The sequence below is a fragment of the Lynx canadensis genome, chromosome C1 (assembly GCF_007474595.2).
Source record: "Lynx canadensis isolate LIC74 chromosome C1, mLynCan4.pri.v2, whole genome shotgun sequence".
Taxonomy (NCBI): domain Eukaryota; kingdom Metazoa; phylum Chordata; class Mammalia; order Carnivora; family Felidae; genus Lynx; species Lynx canadensis.
Window position 1 is genome coordinate 50,947,124 of NC_044310.1, and position 27,521 is coordinate 50,974,644.

General features: G+C 35.2%; 2 protein-coding genes across 9 annotated transcripts in view; one reads left to right on the plus strand and one right to left on the minus strand.

Annotated features, from left to right (window-relative positions):
- DOCK7 (dedicator of cytokinesis 7) overlaps nt 1–27,521 on the minus strand; it is a 226,890-nt gene that overhangs the window by 111,653 nt on the left and 87,716 nt on the right. The gene's annotated exons all lie outside the window — the stretch shown is intronic.
- On the plus strand, nt 14,929–24,162 carry ANGPTL3 (angiopoietin like 3). The gene is made up of 7 exons (XM_030324346.1): nt 14,929–15,475; nt 16,150–16,260; nt 19,110–19,224; nt 20,911–21,024; nt 21,449–21,544; nt 23,300–23,566; nt 23,978–24,162. The coding sequence occupies exons 1-7, from the start codon at nt 14,981–14,983 to the stop codon at nt 24,160–24,162; spliced, it is 1,383 nt and encodes a 460-aa protein (XP_030180206.1). The 5' UTR covers nt 14,929–14,980.

Sequence of the window (27,521 nt, forward strand, 5' to 3'; positions counted from 1 at the left end):
TATGAAGAAATATAATATGCATGAGTACTATTCTAGTTAATTATATTAATATACATTAATAAGAAGGAATCCTATGGAGTCTCCAAAATGACAATGTGCAGCAATATTTATTGATGTAGAAAGAGATACCCAGCATGATGGATAAAGAAAAACGCAGGTTCCATAGCAGGATGTATAGTGGCATATCCTACTTACGGAAAATTGTGAAGAAATAATAGCTGAAAACTCCCCTAGCCTTGGGAAGGAAATAGACATCCAGATCCAGGAAGCCCAGAGAGTTCCAAAAAAAGATGAACCCCAAAAGACTCACACCAAGACACATTATAATTAAAATGTTAAAAGTTAAAAAGGAGAGAATCCTAAAAGTAGAAGAAAAACAATTTGTTACACACAAGAGAACCCAAATAAGACTATCAGCATATTGTTCAGCAGAAACTTTGCAAGCCCAGAAACTTTGCAAGCCAGAAGGGAATGGCATGATATATTCAAAGTGCTGAAAGAAAACACCTCCATCCAAGGACACTCTAGCCAGTAAAGTTATCATTCAGAAGCAAAGTAGAGACAATCTTCCAGACAAGAAAAAGCTAAAGGAGCTGGCCTTTACAAGAAATAGTAAAGAATCTCTTTAAGCTGAAAAGAAAAAGTGCTAATTATTAACAAGAAAACATGAAAGAATAAATCTCACTGGAAAGGTAAATATATAGTAAAGGTAGCAGATTAATCACTTATAAAGCTAGTATGAAGGTTAAAAGACAAAAGCAGTAAAAATAATTACAATATTTAATTAAGGAATACACAAGATAAAAAGACATAAAATATGACATCAAAAATATAAAACATGGGAGAAGGGAGTAAAAATGAAGAACTTTAAAACTGGATCAAACTTAAGTTGCTATTGACTTAAAATACACTGTTCTAGATACAAGTTGTTATGTGCAAGCATCATGGTAACCACAAAGCAAAAACCTATTGTGAATACACAAAAGGTAAAGAAACCTAAGCATACCATTAAAGAAATTCATCAAACCACAAAGGAAGGAAGCAAGAAAGGGAGAGTGACAAACTACAAAACAACTGGAAAACAATAAAATGGCAGTAAGTACATACTTATCAATACTTACTTTAAATGTAAATGGACTAAATTTTCCAGTCAAAAGACAGAGTGGCTGAATGGGTTAAAAACAAAAAAAAAACAAGACACATCTACATGCTGCCTAAAGAGGCTCACTTCAGGTGTAAGGACACACACAAACTGAAAGTAAAAAAAGGGAAAAAGAGATTTCATGAAAATGAAACCAAAAGAAAGTTATATCAACAAAATGGACTCTGAAATAAAAACTATAATAAGAGACAAAGAAGGTCATTACATTGACACAGGGGGGTCAGTCCAGCAAGAGGAAAGTTGGTGGGGTGAGGGGAAAGAAAGGAGGGAGGAGAGAAAGAAATAGATAAAAAGATACTTCTGGTTAACAGTGAAGGCTCTAGTTTCTTTTTTGTACTTTTCTATTTTGTTTGAACTGGTGAGAACATATGACTTTTATAATTAGAAAAAACAATTTCCATGGGGGGAGAATAAGTGTATGTAACAAAAAGCCTACAATCTTAAAGTCACTAAAAACATGGAGAAGAGTCAGTTATTCTCTGAACAGTCAAAAGTATAAAAGACAAATGTGGAAATGTTACGATGATTTGTCAGTTTCTTAATCAAAAGAATTAAAGATCAAAGATGACTGACTATTACTAACCACTGAAGTCACCAAATAAAATCTGCACAGGAAATACTTATTTACTGATTCTGCACACAACATCAGTACCAAGTTACATGCAAGGGAAATAAAGGAAAATTAAGAGGCCATTCCCTGGTCTTGAGGAACATATAATCTAATGGGACAGAAATGCCTATAAACAGACCACTTCACAATAATGTTGTGTTGTGAGAAAAGTTATGCAGAAGTTATGAGAGGAAGAGATACTTGGTTGACTGTGGGGAAGTCTTTCCATCTTCTACCTTCACAATATAGTTGTTAAAGAAATGGGATTATTTTTGTGTAAATTTTTCTTGAGGCTAGAATTTGTTTGTATCCCTGTAGTGACATTTAACATATTCTTGTTTTCTATAAATTCAAAGTTGGATCAAGAGCCTTGGTTATATTTAGGCCTGAGGTTTTTTTTGGTAAGATCATTCCATAAATAGTACCGTGTCCTATCAGGAGGAAAATATCTCTTTTTGTGCAGTTAGTAGATGGTGATCAATGCCTAAATCCATTAGCTCCATTAAGGGCTGCCAAAAGATAATACCCTCTCAGTCTTTATTTAATAGCTGGAATATCTCTATGAAGAGCAATTATCCTCATCTATTATTTGCTTAGCCAGTGAACCATTATATATTATAGAGAGGAATAAATGCTGGACTCTTTTCCATTATTTTCCAGTTTTCAAAATAAGCAGTAGGTGCATTACAATCCTCTAAGAGAAATTCATTCTTTTTTTTTTTTTTTTTTTTTTTAGCATCACTTATAAACTCAGGGACCAAACATATGAATGGGTTTCAGTACACTGCAGGTATTATCTTTATTGATGTTCAAATTGTTCTCTCTTTAACAAAGGAAAAAGCCAACTCAAACTGGCTCCTGCGTCCTTGTGAGTCAGTCATAGTAGTCTTTGATGCCTTCTTGCTATCTGTTATAGCAAGATGTTCCAAGGTCTTCTATCATTTCTCCTCAGACCCAGAATCAATCACTTCTCCAAGGAGCTTTGGTTCTCTACATGAGAAATGTTTTTCCAAGCCACAGTCTGGGCATTCATTGTGAGTTAGTCATTGTTTCTAGGCCATTTAAGTAGAAAGGGTGAGGGGGAAATGCTTTTAACGTGAAATACATTCTGAGTTCATACTGATACTTCAAATTCCAATTTAAGACTATTTATTTAATTTTATTATAAGATTTTATTTAATCTTTTATCTTGTAACACTGAGAATCATTTTGAAGGACATCAAGTATGAAAGAATTAGAATATCACTTAATTACTTATGCATATTATTCAAAAACTGGAGTCTTAAGGAACTCCAGTTTTCTATGGCTATCCAGAAGAGGATAAGCCTACCAAGACCGAGAAGGCACCTACAGAGAAGTAGGGAAAAAAACCATGAGAGTGCAATGACATGGAAGCCAAGGGAAAACAGCATAAGAAGAATTAAACAGTTAAGTGTCAACACTACTCAGGGGCCAAATGAGTTAAGAATCAAAAAAGGTCAACTGGACTAGCAACATGAAAGTCACTGATAATATCAGGCTGGAAACAGATAAAAGTAGGTTCAAGAGCAAGTTGTTAAGAAAATGAAATAAGTGAAACTCTGAAAAGTGTAGCTGTAAAAGAGAGAAAGATCATGCAACAGTTGAAGACAGAATATGAGCATTTTGTAAGCTTTTTAAGATTGGAAAGGTTTGAGAAAAAAAAGAGACTGAGTCTACCAGGAAGAAAATGGGAAAACTGGAGAAAAGATAGGTGAGTGATTGCGAACGGGGGTGGAGATAAAAAAGCCATGCGGGCACGGAGGGGGAGGGACCCCCTTCTGCGAAGAAACAAAGGGAAGAGAAAGAGCAGCTAGGGAAGTGTAGGACAATATCTGGACAGGAGAAAGACTTCGGACTGAGCCTGAGAGGGATCCTATCTCCAACTGCAGAGCTTTCTTCGCACTGGGACCGGCTCCCAGTTCACGCACCCGGGGAGGAGGGAAGCCAGCCCTGGGTGTGGTGGTAAGTCAGGGGCACAGTCTGCACTTGGAGAAAGTGGTTCCCTGCCTAGAGGGCTGCGCAATAGTACAAAGCCTGCTTGCGTCCGTCACCCCCCGTCCCCCCACCCCCAGCTCAGTGGCTGGGCCGAGGGCGCAGTCTGCAGGAGAAGGCAGCCCTTTCCCTGGAGCGCTGTAGGAAAAGACAAAGGCCTGCCTGCATCCACCACCTTGGGGGCTACGTGGTGAGGTCGGCGGAACAGTCTACGGTAGGACAAAGTGGCCCCTCCCTGGAGTGTTGTGGAAAAAGACAAAGCCTGCCTAAGTCTGCCTGCGTCGGCCACCCCCGGGGATCGGCGGCGAGGTTGACAGCACAGTCCGCAGAAGGCGGTCCTCCCTGAAGTGCAGCGGCACAGACAAAGCCAGCCAGGGCCACATATCCGGCCGCGCTGAGAAGAGCTTCCCCAGTGCCAGAGCGCCTGGAGCAGGACTTTGAATCCTAGACAAGCACAGTGTCAGGGGAGGGGGAGGAGAGAGACGGACCACCCCGTCTGCGCCTGCGGCACAGTGAGGATGACTCAGAGTCCACCGGGTCCGGCTCCGTGGAGAAGAGACTGCGGGGTCACCATTTCCCCTACCACCAACCACCACCACCAAGGTGGGGCTTCAGGGATCACTCCCTGGGCCCATAGTGGAGGTGGGTCCAGACTGCACCAAACCATGGCCCTTCGCACTGGGTAACTGCTTATGTACCAGAGCGGGGCAGACCCTAAGGACAGCTCCTCCAGACAAGTGCAGCAGCATTGCCTGGATGAGCTCTAGGTCAATTCTGGAAACACAGATATATTCTCCCCCCAACTCCCATTTCTCCTCCTTATCTCTTCCCTCCCGTAGGCTGGTTACTCTGGTTATTGGTCTGTCTAAACAGACATATTTAATCCATTGTCTTGATACATATTCTACACCTCCTTCTTTACACTCCTTTCTCTCTCTCTGGAACAATTAAGCCATATAGTTTCTATGTCTGGGTAACTTTATCCTCCTTTCGTTTTTCCCACCTCCGTCTTTGTTTTCTGTTCTCTCTATGGATTGAGTCTTTTAGTCTCTCTGCCTAGTCAGTGTTTATTTTTCTCCCCCCTCCCTGCCCCCCACCCCGCTCCTGTCATTTCTCTCTTTGTATATGCTCTTCAAACAGCACCGCCTCCACCCTCTTCTTTACTTGTAATCGGTGTTTTGGGGTTTTTGTTTTTAGCCTTTAGTTTTCTGTTTTTGTTCATTTGTTTGTTTGTGTTATTTATTTGTGTGTTTCCATGTTTTTGTCTCCTGTTTGTCTATCTGTTTTCCTTTACAGGGCTACTCCAAGAAACAAATCAAAGCACACCTGGTGGAGGGTCCAAAATATCACTACGAGTAGGGTAATAAAATAACCAAAGTCACAACAACAGAGAACAAGTAACAATCTCCGAAAAAACACCTCCTGAAGGGCCAGGCCCTGAACAGTGTATGACCCTCCTTTAACAGAGCAGTGCTCACAGGTGCAGAGCACACAACAAACTTTCAAAACGCATAAGGGACAGAAAACTAGCCAAAATGACGAAACGGAAGCATTCTCCTCAAAAGAAATTCCAGGAAGTAGCAACAACTAACAAATTGATCAAAACCGATTTAAGCAATATAACTGCACTAGAATTTATAATGATAGTCATAAAATTAATTGCTGAGCTTGAAAAAAGCATAGAGAATAGGAGAGAATCTATTGCTACAGAGGTCAAGGGACTAAAAAATAGTCGTGATGAATTAAAAAATGCTATAAATGAGGTGCAAAATAAAATGGAGGCGGACATAGCACGGACTGAAGAGGCAGAGGAGAGAATAGGTGAATTAGAAGATAAAATTATGGAAAAAGAGGAAGCTGAGAAAAAGATTTAAAAAAATCCAGGAGTACGAGGGGAGAATTAGAGAACTAAGTGATGCAATCAAATGGAACAATATCTGTATCACAGGAATTCCAGAAGAAGAGAGAGAGAAAGGGGCTGAAGGTGTACTTGAACAAATCATAGCTGAGAACTTCCCCGATCTGGGGAAGGAAACAGGCATTGAAATCAACAGGCACAGAGAACTCCCTTCAGACATAACTTGAATTGATCTTCTGCACGACATGTCATAGTGAAACTGGCAAAATACAAGGATAAAGAGAAAATTCTGAAAGAAGCTAGGGATAAACATGCTCTCACATATAAAGGGAGACCGATAAGACTAGTGACGGATCTATCTACTGAAACTTGGCAGGCCAGAAAGGAATGGCAAGAAATCTTCAATGTGATGAACAGGAAAAATATGCAGCCAAGAACCCTTTATCCAGAAAGTCTGTCATTCAGAATAGAAGGAGACATAAAGGTTTTCCCAAACAAACAAAAACTGAAGGAATTAATCACCACTAAACCACCCCACAAGAGATCCTAAGGAGGGTTGAGTGAAATGTTGCAAGGACCACAAAGTACCAGAGACATCACTACAAGCATGAAACCTACAGATATCACAACAACTCTAAACCTATATCTTTCAATAATAACACTGAATGTAAATGGACTAAATGCTCCAATCAAAAGACACAGGGTATCGGAATGGATTAAAAAACAAGACCCATCTATTTGCTATCTACAAGAGACTCATTTTAGACCTGACGACACCTTCAGATTGAAAGTAAGGGGATGGAGAACTATCTATCATGCTGCTGGAAGTCAAAAGAAAGCTGGAGCAGCCACACTTATATCAGACAAACTAGACTTTAAATGAAAGGCCATAACACGAGATGAAGAAGGGCATTATATAATAATTATTGGGTCTATCAATTATAATCTATTATAATCAATTATAATCTATTATAATTATATATATATAATTATAATCAATTATAATCTATTATAATCAATTATAATCTAACAATTATAAATGTCTATGCACCGAATACAGGAGCCCCCAAATATATAAAACAATTAATCACTAACATAAGCAACCTTATTGATAAGAAGGTGGTAATTACTTTAATACTCCACTTACAGCGATGGAAAGGGCAACTAGACAGAGAATCAATAAAGAAACAAGGGCCCTGAATGATACATTGGACCAGATGGACTTGACAGATATATTTAGAACTCTGCATCCCAAAGCAACAGAATATACTTTCTTCTTGAGTGCACATGGAACATTCTCCAAGATAGATCACATACTGGGTCACAAAACAGCCCTTAATAAGTATAAAAGAACTGAGATCATACCATGCACACTTTCAGATCACAATGCTATGAAACTTGAAATCAACCACAGGAAAAAGTCTGGAAAATATCCAAAAGCATGGAGGTTAAAGAACATCCTACTAAAGAATGAATGGGTCAACCAGGCAATTAGAGAAGAAATTAAAAAATATATGGAAACAAATGAAAATGAAAATACAACAATCCAAATGTTTTGGGATGCAGTGAAGGCAGTCCTGAGAGAAAAATACATTGCAATCCAGGCCTATCTCAAGAAACAAGAAAAATCCCAAATACAAAATCTAATAGCACACCTAAAGGAACTAGAAGCAGAACAGCAAAGACACCCCAAACCCAGCAGAAGAAGAGAAATAATAAAGATCAGGGCAAAAATAACAATATAGAATCCAAAAAAACAGTAGACCAGAGCAATGAAACCAAGAGTTGGTTTTTCGAAAAAATAAACAAAATTGATAAACCCATGGCCAGGCTTCTCAGAAAAGAGAGAGGGCCCAATGTTTACAGCAGCACTTTTAACAACAGCCAAATTATGGAAAGAGCCTAAATGTTAATCAACTGACGAATGGATAAAGAAGATGTGGTTTATATATACAATGGAATACTATTTGGCAATGAGAAAGAATTAAATCTGGCCATTTGTAGCAACGTGGATAGAACTGGAGAGTGTTGTGCTAAGTGAAATAAGTCAGGCAGAGAAAGACAGATACCATATGTTTTCACTCTTATGTGGATCCTGAAAAACTTAACAGAAGACCATGGGGGAGGAGAAGCGGGGGAAAAAAGTTACAGAGAAGGAAGGAGGCAAACCATAAGAGACTCTTAAATACTGAGAATAAACTGAGGGCTGATGGGGGGTGGTGGGGAGGGGAAAGTGGATGATGGGCATTGAGGAGGGCACCTGTTGGCATGAGCACTGGGTGTTGTATGGAAACCAATTTGTCAATAAATTATATTTAATATTAAAAAAAATTTTAATTAAAAAAAGATTGGAAAGGTTTGAGTTTGATTAAATACTAATGAGAAGAATCCAGGTGAGACAGAGTCTGCATACATTAGAACAAAAAAGTAAAGATTCCTGAAATGATAGGAGAGAACAGGATCCAAAGCACATAACAGATTGCCCTTAATCATGCTTGTAATTCCTCATTGTAGCAAACATTTGCTGAGTATGCAGTGTGCTAGATACTAAGAATATAGAGATAAAAGACAAAGTTACTGACTTCACAGAACTACAGTCTAAAGGGAGAATCAGACAAGCAAATAATTATAATGTAGTGTAAGTGCTATGAACATAGAATATCACTGAAGCCCACAAGAGGACCTGAGACTAAAGAATCTGCCAACAAGTTTCAATGAAAAATTTGTAAGTAGGATAAACAAGCAGAACACACAGAAAAGCAAAACACACTATGCTTCCCCCCACCCCTCAGAATCTCTACATTATCATTACTACTGTTTTAGCTTTGTGGACATGGCCATGATTGGCCTTTTCCCATCTTTAAAGTCTCAGAAAACCTCACCTTTACCCTCCCCTGCCATCACATCACTTTGTTATTCTATTTACAACTCTTAAACAATCTGCTTAAAACAATCCTAAAATATCTTATACATTTATGTATTATTTCTTGTTTATATATCTCCTTTAATAGAGTCCAAACTCCATCAGGGCAAGAACTGTATCTATCTGGTTAACTGCTATATTCCCAGTGCCTAAAACAGTGCCTCATATTGAATGAATGAATGAATGAATGAATGATACAGAATGCACATAAATATTTAGTTACTTAATACTTCAGGGAGTTTGGATTCCAGATTAAATGGAAATTAATTAAACATAACCTATAAGCTATGTTTGATTTCCAATAAAAGACAGTTTTAAATTGAACGTGTTTCCAAAGATAAAAAGCATACAACTGAATCCAGATTCTTTTCCATTTGACTATTAATTCCACTAATAAATTCCCACATATAACTAGTAAGTCTTTACCTTGCACTTATAATACTTCTTCAGAAGAATTTCAAATCAGCAGTGAGAAGGCAGACTAATGAAAAGTGTGGAGATAGCACCTAGCCATTTAGGGAAAAAAAATGAATTCATATTTCACTCCTCCTCAAAATAAATTCTAGAATAATCAAAGGTTTAAATAATAAAAATAAAGCCAACAAGTACTAGAAAAGCTTTAAAGAGACCACAGTTTATAGGTGAGAAGGCATTTCTGAGCATGAGCCACAAACATAAAAGACAAATTTTAAAGCCTTTGCAGAAAAGGTGGTATCAATACCCATAGGTGGAAGACAAATGACAAACTGGAAAAACACTATTCACTACACATAAGATAAGGACTATCCAAAATATGTAAATAATTCCTACAATTAGAAAGAGACAAACAAAAAAGGGGGGGAGGAATATGGGGAGAGGGGACTTATATAATACTCAGGTAATTCACAAAAAGAGCAAAATAGATGGCCAGCAAAATACACCAGATGTTTTTTACCTATTAGATTTACTGATATCTTTTGTTTTTCTCATTCAAAGCATTGATAAAAATTCATGGGAAAAGAGCAACTCTCATTACTCTTGGCAGAGATGTAAATTGGCGCAACTCTTTTGAAGGATCATCTGACATGAGAAATCATAATGTGAAATTCAACACCACGACCTTGTTGTTTAAAAACATTTATACACACACGGGAAGACATTTCTGTGAGTATTGTTTGCAATTAGAAAACTGGAAACAACTTAAATGATCATTAATAGGGGAAGACTTAAATTATGGTACATCCATATAAATAAATGATTATGCAACCATTAAAAAGGATACATCAATCTACAGGCACTCAGGAAAATAAATTTTAAAATATGAACCAATTTTTTTTTTAATATTTATTTTCGTGGGAGAGAGAGAGATTGAGCAAGGGAGGGAAGAGAGAGAGAGAGAGAGAGAGAGAGAGAGAGAGAGGATCCAAAGTGGGCTCTGAGCTGTCAGTGCAGATCCCAATACAGGGCTTTAACTCAAGAACTGTGAGAACATGACCTGAGCTGAAGTCGGAAGCTTAACCCAGTGAGCCGTCCAGGCACCCCTATATATGGCATGGATTATATATAACACAATCCCATTTGTGTTAAAAAAAAAAAATTATATATAGCTACTCATCTAAGGGATCTAGTATGACAGAGCCCAAAATGTTAATAGTGAAGAGTCAGGATTTTTATTGTTTACAAGTTTCAGAAATACCTGGATTTCCACAATAGGTACTTTCAGCATAAAAATTTAACATTTATCAATAATGAACATGGGAGAAAAAAAGTAAGATAAATGAAATGATTTCTTCAAAGGTCACTCATCTTCTGGATCTGCACCGTCCAATAAAATAGTCTAACGAGACTACTAAGCACTTGATGTGTGCCTATTCTAACTGAAATATGCTCAAAGTACATAAACATACCAGATTTGGAAGACTTATTAAGAAAAAAGAATATAAAATATCTAATTAATGTTTTTATATGGATCACATATTGAAATAATTTTTGATATACTGGATTAAATACACTATTAAAATGAATTTCACTTGTTTCTGTTCACTTCTTTTATGTATATAACTCATACTATATTTCCATTGAATAGTGCCTGTTCTGGACAAAGAGAGGAAAGGGAAGCCAATGTATTAATCTGGCAGTATTCTTCACCTTGGCTAATATAAATATTTCTATTTATACATGTGTTTTTCTCAAGCTATTACTTTCAGAATCTTCCTACCAAACATTAATTCAAAAACAAATGATCACATTTTGTAAAGGAAGAAATTAAAAGGATTACATTCAGAAGATCCCAATGCCTTGTGTTTTATTTGGAAGTCACATCTCTGGAAGATTGCACAACCGGGGGAGGATAAAGGACTTTGCTTTGCTTGAAGCTTAAACAAGACTTCTAAATGTCCTAAAATGCCATGTAGCTAAAGTTTTGTATATTAGTTCTTAGAAACTAGAAATCCTTAGATTAGAGTCCGATTTTTAGTTTCTTACTTGGCAGAAATCATTTTAACTTTCATAACATTACTGGTTATATTTGATTAGGGTTCTATTTAAATAGGCACAAATTCAAGCAAAGATTAGATTCTGCCTTTGACAATGTGTACTCAGACAGGAGGTGGATGAAAAGGTAGATGTAAAATGTGTACTCAGACCGGAGGCATGAAAAGGCCAATGGAAAATCACTTATAAAATTGCTATTTCCGTTACACTTCCCATGCTGACACTCTTCCACAGCTCATAAATAGGCAAGTTATTTACTTTATGTATATTCAATAATATGTCAAACTACTATAAGAAAAGAAAATTATCCAGATATTTCTACCCAGGGACGATATACTATAATCCAAGAATATGTGATGACTGCCTTTAATCAGCTGTGTTACATGTAAAGGAATTATATAAATTGTGCAAAACGTGTTAATATTCTAATACAGTAACCAAAATGGAAGGAAATTCCTTCCTACGGTAAGAGTGTCCAGCTACTTTCATGTACTAGAAGGGACAAACTCAAAAATCTTTTCGAATTCTTTTCTCTAAAAAGTACCTCCTATGTCAAAAATGGTTGAGCATCTACTATATGCAAATGTTGTGCTTGGAAACTCCCATCTTAAGGCCTTATCATTCTCTTTTTCATCCCATATATTTATATTGTTTCTCAAATATGTAAGGCATTGTACTAAATAAAGTACTATAAGGGATACAAATTAAAAAACGATATAGATCTTGCCCATAAACAGCTTATAGTGCAAAAGAGATGAGAAGCTGGCCCATCTCAATTTCCCAACTAGAAGGTGGATGAAACATCAGGGTCGATAGTGTTAAGCCAGAAAAGTAGACAGTTTAGTTAAGAGGAGTTTCGAAATATGCCCTTCATGACCAATGATCACAACACTAACTTTTTCCTTTAAAAAGAAAAGAAAATATTCAAGTTTCTTCAGTAGTTCTATATGCACTTTCATAATTCCATAACATTTAACAGTGGTGAAGGTAAGATGAAAATGAAGACTAAGAAATTTTTTTTGTTGTTCTTCTTTATTAGCGGAAGTATTTGCATATTTTTATTTACTTGGATTCTTTTTTTTTTTTTTTTTAAATTTTTTTTTCAACGTTTATTTATTTTTGGGACAGAGAGAGAGACAGAGCATGAACGGGCGAGGGGCAGAGAGAGAGGGAGACACAGAATCGGAAACAGGCTCCAGGCTCTGAGCCATCAGCCCAGAGCCTGACGCGGGGCTCGAACTCACGGAACGCGAGATCGTGACCTGGCTGAAGTCGGACGCTTAACCGACTGCGCCACCCAGGCGCCCCTACTTGGATTCTTTATTTCTCTTACAAATAGAAATATTTAGGGGCGCATGGGTGGCTCCGTCAATTGAGCGTCCAACTCTTGATTTTGGCTCTGGTCATATCACGGTTCGTGGGCTAGAGCCCCGTGTCAGGCTCTGCACTGAGAGTACTAAGCCTCCTTGGGATTCTCTCTCCCTCTGTCTGACTCTCCCCCATTTGCATGTGTTCTCTCTCGTTCTCTCTCAAAATAAATAAACATAATAAAAAATGTATATGGTTCTGTATTAGACACTTAAACCATACAAAGGCTCAACAAAAGATGTAATTCCTTGTACCTACCAAGGGACTAAATGCAGAGAACATAGATTCTAGCAAAATTTTTCAACTCATGTCATCTTAACATGAGATTAAACAATATTCACCAATAAAACATTACTCTATGGGCATAAATGCATTGATTATTTCTAATTACCAAAAATAACTAATATATAATATTAGGATTATTTACTATACACCAGATAATGTTCTGTGCTTTAAAATTTTTAATTCTTAATCTTTTTTTTATTTTTATTTTTTTTTAATTTTTTTTCAACGTTTATTTATTTTTGAGACAGAGAGAGACACAGCATGAATGGGGGAGGGGCAGAGAGAGAGGGAGACACAGAATCAGAAGCAGGCTCCAGGCTCTGAGCCATCAGCCCAGAGCCCGACGCGGGGCTCGAACTCGCGGACCGCGAGATCGTGACCTGAGCTGAAGTCAGACGCTTAACCGACTGAGCCACCCAGGCGCCCCTGATTCTTAGTCTTTATACAACCCTGTAAGTAGGTATTATCTTCACTTGACAGCTGAGAAAATACAGGTACAGAAAAGCTAAGTAATTTGACCAACAGTCACAGAGCTGAAGAACGGCAGAGCCAGATTCCTAGTCAGCCAGCTTCTCTCCAGAATCATACTCTCAACCACTGTGGTAAACTACTTGACTGTAGCTCTTAAATCTAAAAGCCCTTAATCCTAAATCGTCAAAGGAAATGGTCTTTATTTTATACCAGGAAGAGGCATTGCTAAGAATAGAAATTTGGAAATGATTCATGTTGTAAAGTTTTGCTTGACAATTTACTATTTAAACCGTGTAAGTACATTATGTTAAAACTTTTTCCTTTACAAAAAAGCTATTAACTTTATTTAAAAATTTCTCTCAGTCCTGATTACACACACATACACTGGTTCAAAGATCATTCATGTGATACAATAACTAACACTTTGAGTGCTTCCTATTTGCCAGACACTGTTCTAAGTGCTCTACACCTATCATTTCTTTTAATTCTCATAACCCTATTTAAGTACGTACAATAACTATCTCAATTTACAGATGAGAAGACTGAGGTATGGGGAGGTTGCATAACTTGCCCAAGACCAGAAAGTTAGAGCTGGGTCTCGGATATGGATGACAGTCTGATTCCAGAGCCCACACTCTTATTTTACTATATTCATTTGTCAAGATAATGCATTGTTTTTTAAGTTGGCTTCACACCCAGCACAGAGCCCAATGCAGGGCTTGAACTCACAACCCCGAGATCAAGACCTGAACTGCAATCGAGTCGGACGTTTAACTGACCAAGCCACCCAGGCATCCAAAATAAGGCATGTTTAAAGGATTTATTATCTTCTCAAAAAGTTCTCAATGAGCACTCAAGAAGGCTAATCAGTAATAATTAAACAAGGGATTTGATATTTTTCCTTTTAATACTATGTTAGAAGCACAGTAGAACATTTGTTTTTGAACACACTATTAATTTGTTGGTTTTGTTAAATTTATGTTACCAAAATTGTTACCAATCTCACAAAATTGAGAAAAACTTACAACAAGCAAATTGTTTCTGACACTGGAAGTATATAATTCTGGCTTGACTGTACAAGATCACCTAATCTATTGGTCTTTCAGTGGGCACATGGAAAAGAAGTTAGAACATAGACACAGCTTTATATAACACAAAAAGGGAGTGAAATGCCTTTTAATGTATGAGATTTTATGATAATATAAAAATATGGTTAGGAAAGATATTCTGAAGCAAAAGACATACTAACAATTACAGTGACAAATAATAAGGAATGTATAATCATGTTAGCTTATACAGAGTATCACAGGAATGCTGCATTGAGAGCCCTTAATACCACCTGAAGCAGTAGAGGAAAGCTTCAGAGAGAAACCATTTCTGGGAATAGGTTGCTGTTTCCAAAATAACTAAAATACAATTTGGGAAACACATCCTTAATTCGCTAATCTTCCTCAACCTTAATGTTAATTTACCAGTCAAAAGAGTTCAATTGTAAATCTCTTTTAAAAATCATGGTAAATTAAAATAAGCATTTAAAAAAGGTAGCTCTCACAACCCTGAAACTGCAGTTTATAATACTGCAGAATTAAACACAGTAACAATTTAAAATGAAGGTTAATTGCTCATTTCTTTGATTTCATTTAGCACTGATCTAACTCAATATAGAAGGTTACATTCGTACAAGTTTACACAGCTTAATGATTAACTATATTCACCTGCCAACCTTACTGTTTGCAGTGTGGCGAATAGTGGTATATATAGAGTTTAGAAGTCTAGGTCTGCCTACAGGAGAAAATTAGTTGAATAATTACGATAAAAATGCACACGATTAAGCTCTTTCTTTTTATTGTTCCTCTAGTTATTTCTTCCAAAATTGACCAAGACTATTCATCATATGATTCTATGTCTCCAGAGCCAAAATCAAGATTTGCTATGTTAGATGATGTAAAAATTTTAGCCAATGGCCTCCTTCAGTTAGGACATGGTCTTAAAGACTTTGTCCATAAGACTAAGGGCCAAATTAATGACATATTTCAAAAACTCAACATATTTGATCAGTCTTTTTATGACCTATCACTGCAAACCAATGAAATCAAAGAAGAAGAAAAGGAACTTAGAAGAACTACATCCAAACTACAAGTCAAGAATGAAGAAGTAAAGAATATGTCACTTGAACTCACCTCAAAACTTGAAAGCCTCCTAGAAGAAAAAAATCTACTTCAACAAAAAGTGAAATATTTGGAGAAGCAATTAACCAGTTTAACTAAAAATCAACCTGAAATCCAGGAACACCCAGAAATAACTTCACTTAAAGTAAGTAGAAATCAAAGAGGGTTCATGATTATGTTTTCAATATGGATCTTTTTTTAAAAATGTTTTAAGACATGCTACTTTGTTGAATCATTGAAATACTATACTTTTCTCAAGGAAAAAAAGCTTCTAGGAAATAAAATTTCCTGTTATAATTTCAAGTTGTTTTTTATGATTCTACACTTATTTCAGATGAAAATTATAAATCAATTAATAAAATTTTAGAACACTAAATTATTACAATATTGCCAATTACTAGAGGCAGGTAAAAGGTTAGAGGAAGATAATTTGAAACTATCCTCCCATATTGAAAATGGATAAAAGTATAAATAAATAAATAAACAAACAAATAAATAAAATGGATAAAAGTAGTAAGTAAAGGGTAAAGATTAATTCCTATTAAAATACTGTGGGTTTTTTTTTTTTTTCATTTAACTGAACTACTTTAAAGTTCAGGAAACCAAGTTTTAGAGATAGTACATTTTAAATCGTAAAAAAAAAAGTATTTGAAGCATACAAGAGAAAATGGTTGCCAATATTCAATTATCTAATCCACTATTAGTTTTAAAAATTTAGATTGTAATAGTTACAAAAAACAAAAAAGACTCACTTAACAAAAAAGCAAAGAAAAAAGACAGAAGAAATAAACTTCTAACCACCCTACAATCTATGTCCAGAATTTTGTAGAACAGCAAGATAACAGCATCAAAGACCTTCTCCAGACCGTGGAGGAACAATACAGACAATTAAATCAACAGCATAGTCAAATAAAAGAAATAGAAAACCAGGTAAGTCAATATTTTAATGGCTCGTCCAATCTTTTACATAAAATCTAGGTTAATGGGAACATTAAGCCCTAAATTTACTTTTAAAACTTCTAGTTGGGATAGTGAGTAAACCCATCACATCAGCATGATCGTTAAGATTGGAGACTCTAGGGGCGCCTGGGTGGCGCAGTCGGTTAAGCGTCCGACTTCAGCCAGGTCACGATCTCGCTGTCCGTGAGTTCGAGCCCCGCGTCGGGCTCTGGGCTGATGGCTCGGAGCCTGGAGCCTGTTTCCGATTCTGTGTCTCCCTCTCTCTCTGCCCCTCCCCCGTTCATGCTCTGTCTCTCTCTGTCCCAAAAATAAATAAACGTTGAAAAAAAAAAAAAATTAAAAAAAAAAAAAAAAAAGATTGGAGACTCTAAAGCTCATAAACTACCTCGGTTTGAATCTGGGCTCTAAAACTTTGGTGTGACCTAACTCCTCTGTCTCTCAGTTTCTTCACTTATTCTATGAAGGAAATAACAGAACCTATCTTATAGGAGTGTTGTGAGAAAAAAAAAAAAAAAGAATTAATTTATGTAAAGTATACCTCCAATAGAGCCACTAACATGATTCTATCAAAAGTTAAAATTGGATCACATCTCTCTTTGTTTAAAACTACACAGTAGCTTCCCATCTCACTTCCAGTGGCCACAAGACCCCCGATGACTCATCTCTCTGACTTCATCTCCACTACTCTAGTCATACTGGGGTACTCTTCCCCGTTATTCAAACACATCGAACATGCTGCTGTCTCAGGGCTTTTGCCCATGCTCCCCATATCTGGAATGCTCTTCTCCCTGGTATCTGCATGGCCCACTCTCATTTCCTTTAGGTCTTTCTCAAATGTAAAATTCTCAGTGAAGCCTTCCCAAGTCACTTAATCAAAAATTATAATCCCTAAGCCCATACTTAAAAACCTGCTATCTCCTTCATTACTCTCCTTTTTTCCTTTACATGTAGCTCTATTTCATGCAATATATATATTTTTTAGTTATTTGTCTGTCCCCTCACAAGAATGTAAACTCCATGAGAACAGGGATTTTCTTCATTTTTTCATAGCTGATGCCCCAAAATATAGAATATTGTCTGAGACATAGTAGGAACTCAATAAATATGTTGAGTAAATTTAATGTCATATTTAACACAAAGAAGTCAACAAAAGCATGTTATTATTAATAGTATTGGAAACTGTGTGCCTGATAATTAAAGTTCAATACCCAACAATATAATTAATCTACAATGTAAACAGCTGGCTAGGTGAGGGAGATACCTGTCTTGAATAAAGCTATGTGAGAACCTACACATTTCAATATGGAATACCACAGTTCGAAAATATTAATTAGTAATGCTATGGAACAGGCACTCAAGAGGGTTCCAAAACTAATACAAACTTGGAGCAACTTGTAAAAACAAATAGTTGCCAAGAATTATAAAACAATTTCCACTAAACAAACATCATTATATGTTTCAGTAATTTTATAACTCATAATTTCAGGTTATTTTTGCTAATTATGAGACATAATTTACTAAGTTATTTTATTATTTTTCCTAACTATCCAAAAGGGTTTGTTGCCAACAACTAGTTTTGATTTCCATAATTTCCTCATTACATTATTTTTCTTATTTCTTTTTTCTTATATCTTTTATAACAGTTAAATGAGCCTACTCACAGAAACAAAATGTCACTATTATCAAATTACATACATCCTAATAATAAAATGTATGAAGAATTCAAAACAATGAATATCTGAGTTGGAAGAAGCCTTAGATCATCTGATCCAACTTCCTCAAATTTAAAATAAGAGTCTAAAACTCTATGTTAAGTGACTTTAACATCACACAGTTACTCAGGGAAAAAAGGTTAATACCCAACAAATGAACTTTGCAATAGATCCTTATGAATTACGTCCTAAAAAATGCTGATATCAAAAAACACTAATAAGGTATTACATATTCTGTTTTTCTCAGGGCAACAATAAGAAAAGCTTTCAGTCAATAAATTGCAAACCCAGCACACTTTACACAAAAGTAAATTGTTATTGCTAAAACTAACAATGAAATGTTGAATGTATTGAAAGTAAGCAAATAAAGCTGCCAATCTGTCACCTCTACAGATATATTTACATTCCAAAAAAAACTATTAAGAAAGCAGCCTTGTTCAGGGTGCCTGGGTGGCTCAGTTGGTTAAGTGTCTGACTTTGGCTCAGGTCATGGCCTCAGGGTTCGTTGAGTTCGAGCCCCGCATCGGGCTCTCTGCTGTCAGCTCAGAGCCTACTTCAATCCTCTGCCTCCTCTCTCTCTCTGCCCCTCCCCCCTCAGAAATAAATAAACTTGAAAAAAGAAGGAAGGAAGGAAGGAAGGAAGGAAGGAAGGAAGGAAGGAAGGAAGGAAGGAATGATAGAAGAAGCCTTATTCAAATTATGTGCTAGGTCTTTAGGCAGGTCTGAGAATCAATCAATAAGGCCTACAACTGAGAATTATTAAAGCTTAAAATCTGCCTACTACTGAATAGCATATATATTCTATTCATGTAAATAAACAGAACATGTTAAAATATGCTAAGCAAAGTCTCTACCTTTGGTCTTGCTGTTTTTTGACTAATTTCTGGTTTGCTCTCCCTAGTTTTTTAAACCCATTAAACAATGTGCCTGATTACATATTTTGAGAAGAAGTCATCTATATAATCTGTACAGCATTGTTTATCCCTCTTAACATCAAGAGCAATAACATATTATGAACTTAAAGATGTATATAAATTGTAATCTTAATATCCTCCCTCAGATTCCCCTAACTGTATATTCCATACCATTTTTATATTCTTCCATCAGCTAAGAAGAACTGGTGTTCAAGAATCCACAGAAAATTCTCTTTCTTCTAAACCAAGGGCACCAAGAACTACCCCTTTTCTTCACTTGAATGAAACAAAAATTGTAGAACATGATGGTAAGTTAATTTGTCAGGTTTCCTTCTTGAAGGTATTATCATCAAATTCTTTTCCTATCTTAGACATTCCCATAAAAAATAATTGCTATTCTTGGGACCTGTTCTAAACTAAACGAGAGTAAAGAGACAAATCTACCAAATACAATGTGTCAACCTTAATTGGATCCTGGCAGCTCTTTTAACCCTATAAAACACATTTTTTTTTTTAATTTTTTTTCAACGTTTTTTATTTATTTTTGGGACAGAGAGAGACAGAGCATGAACGGGGGAGGGGCAGAGAGAGAGGGAGACACAGAATCGGAAACAGGCTCCAGGCTCTGAGCCATCAGCCCAGAGCCCGACGCGGGGCTCGAACTCCCGGACCGCGAGATCGTGACCTGGCTGAAGTCGGACGCTCAACCGACTGCGCCACCCAGGCGCCCCATATAAAACACATTTTTAAGACAATCAGGAAAATATAGTTGTAGACTGGATATTAGATAATATGACATTATTTTAAAATTTCTTAGATGTAATAATAGTATTATAGTCATGCAATAAAATAATTTCATGTTTAAGAGATACATGTCAAAATATTTAAGTGGCTAAGGGTCATGATGTTTGCAAATTTCAAATAGTACAGCAAAATACATGTTTGTATATATGTATGTTTATAAAGCAAAAATGGCAAAAGGTTAACAATTCCTGAATACAGGTGGAAAGACTATGAAGTTCTCTAATGTTTCTACCTTCCTGTTTCCTTGAAAATTTTCATAAGAAAAACACAAAGACAGGAGAACAAAGTCTCCATTCGTGACGATACTTTAACAAAACAATAATACTTTCAAAATACACTTACTTTTATGTAATTCATACACATACACAAAAGGTCTCTGTAAGTTTCCTTCATGTATGCTCACTCTTTCCACCTGTTGACTATGTGCTATACACCAAACACTGTAATAATGTCTTATGTAGTATTATATTTATATCCTTCCTGGGGAGCCTGGGTGGCTCAGTTGGTTAAGCGTCTGACTTCCTCTCAAGTCATGATTTTATTGCTCCTGAGTTTGAGCCCCGCATCGGGCTCTGTGCTGACAGCTCAGAGCCTCAAGCCTGCTAGGATTCTGTGTCTCCCTCTCTGTCTGTCCCTTTCCCGCTTCGCTCTGTCTCTCTGTCACTCTCAAAAAAGGATATAAAATAAATTTATATCCTTCCTTTATCTAACAAAATATGTGTCTAAAATTCTCATTTTGTCACTTTTCTTAAAAAGAAATCAGTTTGAGGGGCACCTGGGTGGCTCACTCAGTTAAGGGTCTGACTTCAGCTGTGATCAAGATCTCACAGTTCATGAGTTCGAGCCCTGCATGGGGCTCTATGCTGACAGCTTGGAGCCTGGAGCCTGCTTCAGATTCTATGTCTCCCTCTCTCTCTGTCCCTCTCTGGCTTGTGTTCTCTCTCTCAAAAATAAACATTAAGAAAAAAATTTTTTAAAAATCAGTTTGATAATAAATATTTTAATAGTATTTGTATAACATGTCGTCTAATAAATCTGCTTTAGCATAAAGTACTTTCTTGGTAATACATTACTGAAAAAGGCTAAGGGCTACATTCACCACAATTCCATAAAATGTCAAGTAAAAGCCCAAGCTCTAAAGATACAATTCCTATTACTGTATCTTATGTAATAAACTTTCTTGATTCTAGACATTCCTGCTAACTGTACCACCATTTATAACAGAGGTGAACATACAAGTGGCATCTACTCCATTAGACCCAGCAACTCTCAAGCTTTTAATGTCTACTGTGATGTTAAATCAGGTAAAACCAGCCTGAAGAGAAAATGGACTACAATTAGCTCAGGTTACTCACTGCCTATTAAGTAAAACTCAATCCTGTCATCTTTGTTGTGAATATAAAATGAAATATAAGCAACATGAGTAGTTATATAGCTCTAGTACTTATATTTGCTTTGTTTAGTTTCATATTCACTCATGCACTTATTCAATTATTTTCCATAAAGTAATCTGAAATACTATTGTTAATAAGTTTATTAAGACAAATTCATTATTTGCCCTTTACTTAACTTCTTGGTACCATAATAAATAATAAAATGGTACCACCATAGCAACATTAATAACTATATTACAGTGCTACCAATTAAAACCAAAACAAGAAAACAGTATTTTGTTGCATCTGTCAGCATCAATCTACTAAAGTACACAATTACGTTCATTATATTCAGGTAGTTCATGGACAGTGATTCAACACCGAATAGATGGATCACAAAACTTCAATGAAACTTGGGAAAACTACAGATATGGTTTTGGGAGGCTTGACGGTAAGGTGACTTCATTCATTCATTTGTAAAAACTATTGGGGTGCCTGGGTAGCTCAGTCAGTTGAGCATCTGACTTTGGCTCAGGTCATAATCTCATGGTTCATCAGTTCAAGCCCCGCATTGGTCTTGCTGTCAGCGCAGAGCCCTCTTTGGATTCTCTACCCCCCTTTATCTTTCTGCCCCTCTCCTGCTCACACTCTCTCTCTCTCAAAAATAAATAAAAACACTTAAAAAATATATTTACTGAGAAGCTATTATGGATTGGGCATTAGGAACGCAACAATGAATGAGGAATAGTCCCAGCCTTCACAGAACTTCATAGAACACATAATTACACATCTGTCAGTAATCTATACTTATTACAAGCGACTGTTTGAATTATGCTTACCATAATTTCATGTCTGCTCTTAAGTATATGTATCTCAATTTAATTGGATGGCTTCTAATTATCATAACTATAATTATTAAAGACAATTATTATTAAGTGCTATGTGCTCTGATAAGTGGTAAATGCTATATTTGAATGAGCTCTGAAGAAAACCATCCTTATCACAGGTCACTCTACTTTCTTTTTTTAACATTTTAGATATTAATTATTTGGAAGGTGAAAGGAACAAGGAAACTGCCAGATGTACAGTACTAAATGTTTAAATCTTAATTGTTTAAATATTATAAATGTATACTATAGAATGTGTGATTTAAAGGAAATTAGTTAATACAAATTACTATATTTTGATCACAAAATATAATAAAATAAGCATAACAAAAATGGTTTTAAACCCAAAAAGGCACATTATAAAAATTCACAAATGTAAGCACTCATATATAAAGTGGAAAACATCCATTATGATATCAAATTTTGACTTAACATTCAGTACTATTTGACCATTTAAGAAATTTTGTATTCAAACTACTAGTTAAATCCCTAACTAATCTTCTAAGAATGATGATTTGTAACCCCAAAATAAAAGGCTGACTGTTAAGTCCAGAGTATTCATTTACTTCTATAAGAAAGTAAGCCATTTGTACTTGTAATCCTTAAAATTGTCTTCTAATTCAATAGCAATAAAACAGTTTGTCTTTTTTCCTTAAATACTTTAACAGAAGACTGTGATAATTCAAAAGTGTCTATATTTGTTATGCTTTTAATTTCAAAGAAAAATAATTTTTAAAATTATACAGAAGTTATTAAGAATTGTTTTTTAACTTAAAATGTCTATAAAATTCTATTCCCTTATTTTTCGACAAAGAAAACGTATATCAAGCAAATATCAAAGGCCAAGACTATATTTGAAGAAAATGACACTACTATCCAAGTAATACTGGATATAATAGTAGAAATCCTTAACAAAACTTTTGATAGTATATGGGTATTAATAAATTCTTGACAGCAAAGCCAGTACACATAAGGACCCAGAAATGAGATAATATTTTACCAATGACCAGATCTAAAATATCTACAACTGCCTAATATATTTCATCCAAGAAATACATCTCACAATATGCATTTTAGAAAGGCTAATCAAACTTTAGGCAGGCCTATTAATAATATTTTTTATATTTTTTGTACATTTCACTATATTCAATAAAATTGTTTTAAAAAGAAATATTTTAAGAGACTCTAAAATAACCAAGGGATTCAAGGCTAAAACAATTCATTGATTTGCACCAATAAAAAACACTAAAAAAAACCCACAAAAACTGTTCGTGCCTAATCTGCAGGTAACAACCCACAGATTTTCACTTTCTTTTCAGGAGAATTTTGGTTGGGTCTAGAGAAGATATATTCCATAGTAAAGAAATCTAATTACGTTTTACGAATTGAACTAGAAGACTGGAAAGACAACAAGCATTATATCGAATATTCCTTTCACTTGGGAGATCATGAAACCAACTATACATTACACCTAGTTGAGATTACTGGCAATGTCCCCAGCGCACTCCCGGAACACAAAGATTTGGCATTTTCTACTTGGGATCATAAAGCAAAAGGACATGTCAACTGTCCAGAAAGTTATTCAGGTATCTTTTTCCTAACATCAATAATTCATTTTCATATCTACAGAATGTCTTCCCAAAGTATTAGCTAATATCTACAATGTCAACTCTTTAAAAACTGAATCCCATATAAACATTTTGACTATAGGTAAAAATGTTTTAACATAAGTATTAACTGGATTATGGTTCAACTAGGTTTTTTACCTAGGTATTTTATTTTATAAGAATTTATTTTATAATAATGTTTTATAAATAGCCTAAGATATTTTATTTTGGGTGGCATACATGAGACTTACACAGATTATTTAAAATTGGGATACATGCATAAGGCATACAATACTGTCATATTGTAAGAAATGAAGATGTACTCATAGGGAAATGCATTAACAGTAACTCAAGTTTGTATTCATTAAATTCCATATCTATCTTCTTTAGGAGGCTGGTGGTGTCACGATGTATGTGGGGAAAACAACCTGAATGGTAAATATAACAAGCCAAGAGCAAAAACTAAGCCAGAGAGGAGAAGAGGAATATATTGGAAGTCTCAAAATGGAAGGTTGTACTCTATCAAATCAACTAAAATGTTGATCCATCCAACAGATTCAGAAAGCTCTGAATGAACTGAGACAAATTAAAGAGCCAACAAATCAAACATTAAATTCATCTGAAATTACTGTGGTTTAATAATCTGATATTAAATCCCTAACACAAGGATTCAGAAATAGACTCTTGATTTTAAAGCCACTATCAACTTGAAAGTAAACATACCATCAAATTACCTCAAAGAACACCATTTATCTTTCCCAATCAAAATTCTTATATCATTTATACATATATTTTGTGATATGAGTATCAGTTTTATATAGTCACAATCCAAATTTTAACCAATGGGTGAATTTTTAAGTAATTTTTTTAAAATAAAAAACTTACAAGGACTTTTATTTTAAAAGTCATCATGTAAGCTAATTTTACAACTTCCTCAGTTAAAAAAATTTTCTTGCCAAAATTCTGAACTTGAATAAACATAAAAGACTGATAATTGTATAGTTCCTAGATTCTGTAATATTATTAATTTAAAAATTAAAATTCAGTCAGTTCAGAGTACACATGAAAATCTGTAATACTAATTTTGAAACTGATGTTTCATTTTGCTACAACAAAATCTGAAACAAATGTTTGGTATGCTTTATTTAGGAAGTCAAATGAAGCAGGATATAATACTATATTGAAGTAGATTAACTGTCTTAAATGCAGTAGATCATGATTATTAGGTCATATTGACTTTAATATCAGGTATCACTGTATCGTAACATATTTGTTGACTTATGTATATACTGCATACATTTTATATGTTTTAACACTTAATGATGTGAAAACAATTTAAAGGGATCTTGTCAGAATGTAATGAGAAAGAATGTATTTGCAGCATCAAGTTAAAGTTTAATAAGTTATTCTCCCTGGGCACAGTATGAGTCTAATACGTTTGTGTAGGTTGTCATATAGAACTAAAAATCATAACAAGTTGTTGAATGTTTAAACAGCCTGACAGATGTGTATGTACATTTTCAAATTCAATAAAGACTCATCCCTTAATATATAGAAATTTAAATTCTTGTAGTTTTTTTTAGTGACACGTAATAGAAGTATGATTATGCTATTTCTAATTTAAATCATTTAAATTCTAATCCTCAAGGATTACAAGATGCCAATCTTCTGACCAGAATATCACTTGTCAGTATTTATTTCTAAATAAGGTTTTTAAAGAAACTAGCAAATGGAAATAAAATTTTGAATTAAATACAGTTTTTAAAGAATAAAATGCCCAAGTTACATAGTGACTTACCTTAGTCAATAAATATTTGGCATTATGTATTTTTCTCTACATGTCATATATGTATAACATGTCACATGTAAACATGTATGATCTATGTGGATCATACGTAAATATTTTGTTCCCAAAGAGTACAAAAGAACAAAAGCAAGAATAGGTTTTAGTTTTTAAAACCGCAGCCGAACTGTCAAAATTGACTTTGGAGCCAGAATGCCAAAATGACTTTTTTTCACAAAAAAAATTGGAGGCTTTCAAATACAAAATAATGCATTATTTAATATATCAATTGCTTCTTCTATTCGTCCTTTTTTTTTTTTTTTTTTTTTTTTACAATTCTTACACAGTAAGTTTCATTTCGTTTCTTTTAGGAGTACTAAGTTTTTTTCTGCATATAAAATATGCTCAGTGGAGAGATAATTCTGGAAGAGAAAGAATTTTTTTTTTTATGATTCACAAATCATGTCCTTCTGTCCTCACTACTTTGCCAAGTATTCTAATTACACCACTAACTCACAATTGTCTAATCAAATGGCCTTTCCTCAGTCCACATTCTCTTGGATCTCTCTGCTACTTACTAATAAACAATGTTCTTCTTCCAAACTTCACTTTCATTTCACTTCCACACTACTATTACACTCTCAGGATTATCCTTAGCCTGGATGCATTTTTATAGCCCTATTCCCTCCTAGTAAGTGATATATTCGGGCCAATGCACACTCTTCAATCATCTCTTCTACTCTGATCCTCAGAAAGTCTATTTACTCTCATGGACTCCTCTATTTTCAATGAGTAAAGTTCCCAAATTTACATATTATTCCCAGATCTCTCTCTGGTTCCCCTTCTTACATTGCCTGTTTGCCATTCCTCCTTTTGATACCCTATAATCTCCTCAAATTCAACATATCAAAAGTCATTAAAGCCTTCCTGCCCCTGCTGGTCCTTCCTTTCTACCTTATCACACTCCTCCTTACTTCTGCATATTCACTAATGGTAGTATCATGCTTCCAGTCATCCAAGCTTAAAACCTGGAAGACATCTCTGTCTTTCTACTTTGTAAACCACCTCTCCTGTATCTGAAGCCACTAAATGGAATACAATCTTCCTTTGAAAGGTCTGTTAATATGATACCATTTCTTCCCATGTCTACTGCCCAAAGCCCACCAAGACCCACTTTTACCGAGTTTTAAATTATCTAAATAGTCTCCTAAGTTTGTCTATCTTCCTTCAATTTTCCTAAAACAAATTTACAATGGCTGCATCCTACTTTGACCTATGATGTTCAAACTTGTCTATTAAAAGAGTTTAACAGCTTGAGGATAATGAAAGCATTTCCTTACAGTGCTGGGATGAAAATGGCTTTATATAAACACAAATTTTAGAATCTTACTAGGATTTTATCTTAAATCTTACAATTTATCTTAAAATTGCATGTGAATTGTGTATTCTACTCTATAAATCATCTCCATATTTAAAAAAAAGTTATTTTTTCCCAAAATCTTCTAAAAAGTTATATTCCTGGAAGATATGTCATGTTTATCCTGTGGTCTTGCAGATCTCATATAGCAAGAATGTATACCCCAATTCAAAGGGCATAAACCTACAGAACAAAATCCCAATCTCTTCCATGTATTCAAGAGTTTCTACAATCTGACCCCAAATTATCTCTTCAAGCATTTCTTGCCCAACACAAACCCTCTGCACTAATCAAAATTATCTACTTTTTAACACTGCCTATTTCCTAAAAGTGCATTTCCTAATGCCACTCCATTTACTTAGAATGCCTCTATATGACTATCTGCTTGGGTAGGTCCTACTTCAAGATCCAGATGATCTCACTTCCTTTACAAATATCTTAGTAAATGGAGGCTCCTCCCTCAATATTTACAGCATTACTGTCTGTACCCCTCAACTGGCATTTAGCAAATCAAGAAAAGACAGAAAAGTACATGTGGCAAATGATAAAAAAGAATCATGCAAAAATAGTAATAAAAACTCCAAGAGCATCAAAAAAGATGGTCAATCTACTTAATTTTAGTAAATCACTGCCAAATTTCTATACCAAGAGTTCACTCTGAGCCAGTGTGAATTTTACTAAGAGCAACTATACACATTACTCATTTCAGAGTTACCTACTGTTGTATAATCTGT

Coding starts and splice junctions, on each gene's coding strand:
- ANGPTL3 (XM_030324346.1), top strand. CDS start 14,981: ATGCACACGATTAAGCTCTTTCTTTTTATTGTTCCTCTAGTTATTTCT. Junction 19,225..20,910: donor AAAAATTGTAGAACATGATG/GTAAGTTAATTT, acceptor TCTTGATTCTAG/ACATTCCTGCTAACTGTACC. Junction 21,025..21,448: donor CTACTGTGATGTTAAATCAG/GTAAAACCAGCC, acceptor CATTATATTCAG/GTAGTTCATGGACAGTGATT.